Here is a 4,517-nt window from a genome sequence, read left to right on the forward strand (position 1 = left end):
CACATATCGCTGGGCTGCAGGAGCCAGCGGCGGAGGCGCGCATGGAAGCAGTAGCAGGCATTACAATGTTTTTTTTTTAATATACACTATATTCAATCAACAACACATTCCCCGGGCAAAGCCGGGTACAAAAGCTAGTTATAAATAAATAAGTTCTATAGTGTAATCCGAATGTAGTAAGGAGAGACAGTGTTATCTCTGTAACTTTGTTAACTTGTTACATGATTACTGCACACTGCATGGTCATCCCTTGATTCCCCACTCTACCTCAACATACTGAAACATAACTCCACTAGTACTGCACATACTGGGCCTCCCACTGTGGGATTATACACTCTTTATTTTAAACACGTGTACAATTTGTAAAAACAATGAAAGAGACAAAAGAGGCACAAATAATAATAATAATAAAAAGGCTCCTCTGCCAGCAAACGGGGAATTATTCAACTTACCTTTTTGAAATATAATTTACAACTAATATCCAAATGAATTTATAATGCCATTGTGTGTGCTGGAAGATTTTAAATGACGTACAAACAATACAAAATATACTGTAAGTGGGTCACACAGATTTGGAGAAAGAAAGTTGGATCTGGCAGGAGCTGATAACAAAGTAACTGTTCATGTCTGTACAATTTCTGGTTACAGTCAGATGACAACCCCAGTTGTTCTGTGCAGGTCCCCCCTGGCCAAGCGACAAACTCATGTCCCCAACAGGACGCACATGAATACACGGTGACTTTGCTGTACTTGGAGATGCTGTGGGAATGATGATAATCACAGAAGATGAGCTTGGTTAGTACAGATATAGGTAACATTTGTGCATCATTTGCAGTTTATTTTTTTGCACAAAATGTGCACAAATGACAATCTTTGCAAAGAATCCCCAAATATTAAAGTTCAATGAGTGAGGTCACAGGGTCTTTTATATCCTGCCTTTCACTGCCAGATTCTGGTGAGAAGTGGCAACATTCAAGTGAATTTGGCAAAATATGAAAACATTTGTGATATTGGTGAAGTTCTGGGCAATGTGAACTTTCATAGAAATGTCTTATTATCGCAAAATGAAAACAAAATCCATCAAAATTTGCAAAGTAAAATTGAAGACATTCGCACATCTCTAATGATTAGTGGGAATCTGAGCTTACAGCTGGGATTCCTGTTTCCCAGCGATTACATTTCTATTTGATGCTCTTATACATTATTGTACTAGATTATTGAATCAGTAATTATCTGTAATTAATAATTCAGTTTCAAATTACATGTACATATTTTTCTTTACAAGGGCTAGGTAAAAAATAAAATATAACATTATTTTATAAGTGTACATATAATAAAAATAACAGAAGAGATACAAAAAGCAGATAATGATTGTCACAAACTAAATGATGTTTTATAGTTATCTCTCTCTCACTGTTATTCCTGATTTATTTATTTCTGTTTATTAAAAGGCGCACACGGGACAGTCAGTGAAGCTAGGTTTAAACACACTGACTAATTGGGAAGTGCCCAGCATGATGGAGGATCTCTACAGGAAATTATGGCTGGAAAGTCTCAAGTTCGGTTTTAACCCTGGTCTGATCATGTTGACCCTCAAAATCCTGGTTACACCTCTCACTAAAGGTATTTTCCAGAAGAAATGGAATAGACCTCTTTAAGGTCTCCTTGAAGTCACGACCGATAAAGACATAGAGCAGGGGATTGAGGCAGCTGTTGAAGAAAGCCAGGCAACTGGAAATGTTAAACACTATGAAAAAAAAACCCCAGTCAATTTCAATGTCCACGATGTCCAATAGATGCAAGAAGTTGTAGGGGAACCAGCAGCAGAAGAAGCAAAGTACAATGGAAATCATGACCTTGAAAGGTCGCCAAGACCTGAAAAGTCTTTTACTTCTCCTCAGCCTGAGTGCAATGAGACCATAACAGACCAGAATGATGATGAAGGGGATCAGGAACATGGACACAAATCGGGTGATGGACATAGCAGTAGTCCTCAGATTCCATGTGTGATAGTCAAATGTGGTCCCGTTATTCCAGGAGACATATGAAATATAACAGTAGGAGATATTATCATCAGGGTCATGCTCAGTATCATAGAAAGTGAGGTACGGGGAACTGAGGATCAGACACAACAGCCAGGTAACTACTGAAATGATGGAAGCTAACCTGGGTGTCCTATGATTTTTTGACCATACCGGGAAAAGGACAGTAGTGCAACGGTCAACACTGATGACCATTAGGAAAGAAATACTGACCAGCATGTTTAGATGAATTGCAGTAGAGATGACCTGGCACATTATCCAACCAAAGGGCCAGTGACCATCCATAGCAAGCTTAGTTATCTGAAGTGGAAGGAAGATGTTGAATACAAAGTCGGCCACAGCCAGGTTGAGAAACCATATGGTATTGACCATCTTCTTCATCTTGAAACCAGCAATCCAGATGACCAAGCCATTCCCTATAATCCCTAGGACGAATGTTATGCTGAAGCAAATTATACATATTACTTGTATCAAGTGTTCGATATAATCAAACAGAATCTCATCCTCCAGATCCTCCTCTGGAGCATCGGTCTCAGGGCTACTGACGGTGAAGGGAACAGGATGAACAGAAGTCTCCATTTCTAGCAGTGTCCTGTCATGTGCAAGAAAATACAGAGATTAATATTATGAAACTAAGATGTTATCTATAATACAGAACTGTCGGGACTTTGAATGGATGTTGGGGTTTAACACTTTTGGTGCACTAAAGATGCCAGGCAAGTGTGTTTCCATTTTTTTCATTTAATTTCCATATGGCCTACATCAAATAAAAGAAATCTTTAATATATAATAAAACAAATTTACATTTGTGGGGAATAGTTAACACATTTAAACTAATTGACTTGCTCTTTTGCATACACTGTGCTACATTTATTGCAGCAGTAAAAATCTCATTGTCACTGCGTGACCCCTGGTGATACAGAATAAGGTCAAAACCTGATATTCACAATTTTTTATTTATCGACCATTAGTGAATTTAGACCTCATTGCCCTAGAGGAATAAAGGGGATTAAGAGATGTTTGGCTGAAAGCTAAGTCACATTCCTCAGCAAACGGTGATCAGAAAGCGCAGTGTTACAGCACAATACTGGGGCAAGAGCAGCGGGAAATGAACTGCACCCGATTTATCCAAAATAAAACTCTGACTCTCAGATGAATGTATTTTCTGTGATTAATCTGGTGCTATTTTTTGCACTGGTTTAGCCCCAGTTTTGTAGCTGGGAGACGATAGTAAGAAGATCCTTTTATTCTTGTGCCACTACTCTGAGTTATAAGGATTTCAGCATTAAAGACTGAAACCTTTATATCTGCAGCACTTATTCTGTCATATTGGGTGATGCAGAAACCTCCAATGTAATATCTCTGAGGAAGGGCCATATGCAGCATTGTTTGGTTTAATAAAAATTAAGATTCAAAGGGGGTTATTCATTAAACTGTAAGAGTTCCCATTGTGGCACTATCACACAGAACCAATCATTGAGCTCAATTGTACCTTCCATGCAATAGTGTCCCGATTGGCCCTACTGCTGTTTAAAGAACAATCTCCCTACAGTAAGTGTCTGAGGATTTATTACCTAGAGGTGACACTGTCAGTACTTTATTACACCATAGCATGTTTATACTGCAGATCAGGACATTGAGGATATCTCTTATGTCACGCAGCATTACCTGTCACATGCTATGTATCTCTACACTCACATACTGGCTGCACACTCCCAACTGGAGATACAAGTGATAGGATAGGTGAGTGATTCCCAATAATCTCTGCATCCCCGCACTCATACCCACAGAGTCACACTTAGAAGACCTGTTCCCTTTACTGTTAAAATGGAATAACAGGAGACCCTCCTTACTCTGCAGTTCCCCTTTCCCATGAGCACTTCTCTCTGGTTCCATACCCCTCCTTACCAGGTAACTCTGCGGGACCTGCTCACCTCTGTGGCTTTGCTCTGTTGTGTCTCTCAGAGCCGCAGCCGAAAGCTTCAATGATCCTCACAAGGGGAGAACTTTTTATGTGAATGATTCTGATTGGTCTACAGGACAACGTGATTTTATTCTGAGATATAATAACTGCTTTAACCAAACATGGACATTGTCATATCTAACAGCTATCTCCTGCTGTAAGCATGGACCCGTATCTATCTAACAGCTATCTCCTGCTGTAAGCATGGACCCGTATCTATCAAACAGCTATCTCCTACTGTAAGCATGGACCCGTATCTATCTAACAGCTATCTCCTGCTGTAATAAACATGGACCCGTATCTATCAAACAGCTATCTCCTACTGTAAGCATGGATCAGTATCTATCAAACAGCTGCACTATCTCCCAAACATGGATCAGTATCTGGTACTGAACTTCACATGGGGGGGGGGGGGGGGGGGGGGGTTATTATGTATTAAAGTTTTCTGGTAGCAAAATTGGGGCACAAATGAGCACCAGATTTATCAAAGAAAAAACACCTATTTCTTTCAA

The 4,517-nt window shown here is 39.7% G+C and overlaps 1 protein-coding gene across 1 annotated transcript; it reads right to left on the reverse strand.

The window, feature by feature from the left end:
• Positions 1 to 236: 236 nt before the first annotated feature.
• On the reverse strand, positions 237 to 4,016 carry LOC142496589 (formyl peptide receptor-related sequence 1-like). The gene is made up of 2 exons (XM_075603254.1): positions 3,951 to 4,016; positions 237 to 2,634 (listed from the first exon to the last, which is right to left on the reverse strand). Exon 2 carries the CDS (start codon positions 2,619 to 2,621, stop codon positions 1,539 to 1,541), a length of 1,083 nt encoding a protein of 360 aa, XP_075459369.1. The 5' UTR covers positions 2,622 to 2,634; positions 3,951 to 4,016; the 3' UTR covers positions 237 to 1,538.
• Positions 4,017 to 4,517: the final 501 nt, after the last annotated feature.

Source organism: Ascaphus truei, chromosome 6, assembly GCF_040206685.1.
Source record: "Ascaphus truei isolate aAscTru1 chromosome 6, aAscTru1.hap1, whole genome shotgun sequence".
In the NCBI taxonomy this organism is placed as follows: Eukaryota; Metazoa; Chordata; class Amphibia; order Anura; family Ascaphidae; genus Ascaphus; species Ascaphus truei.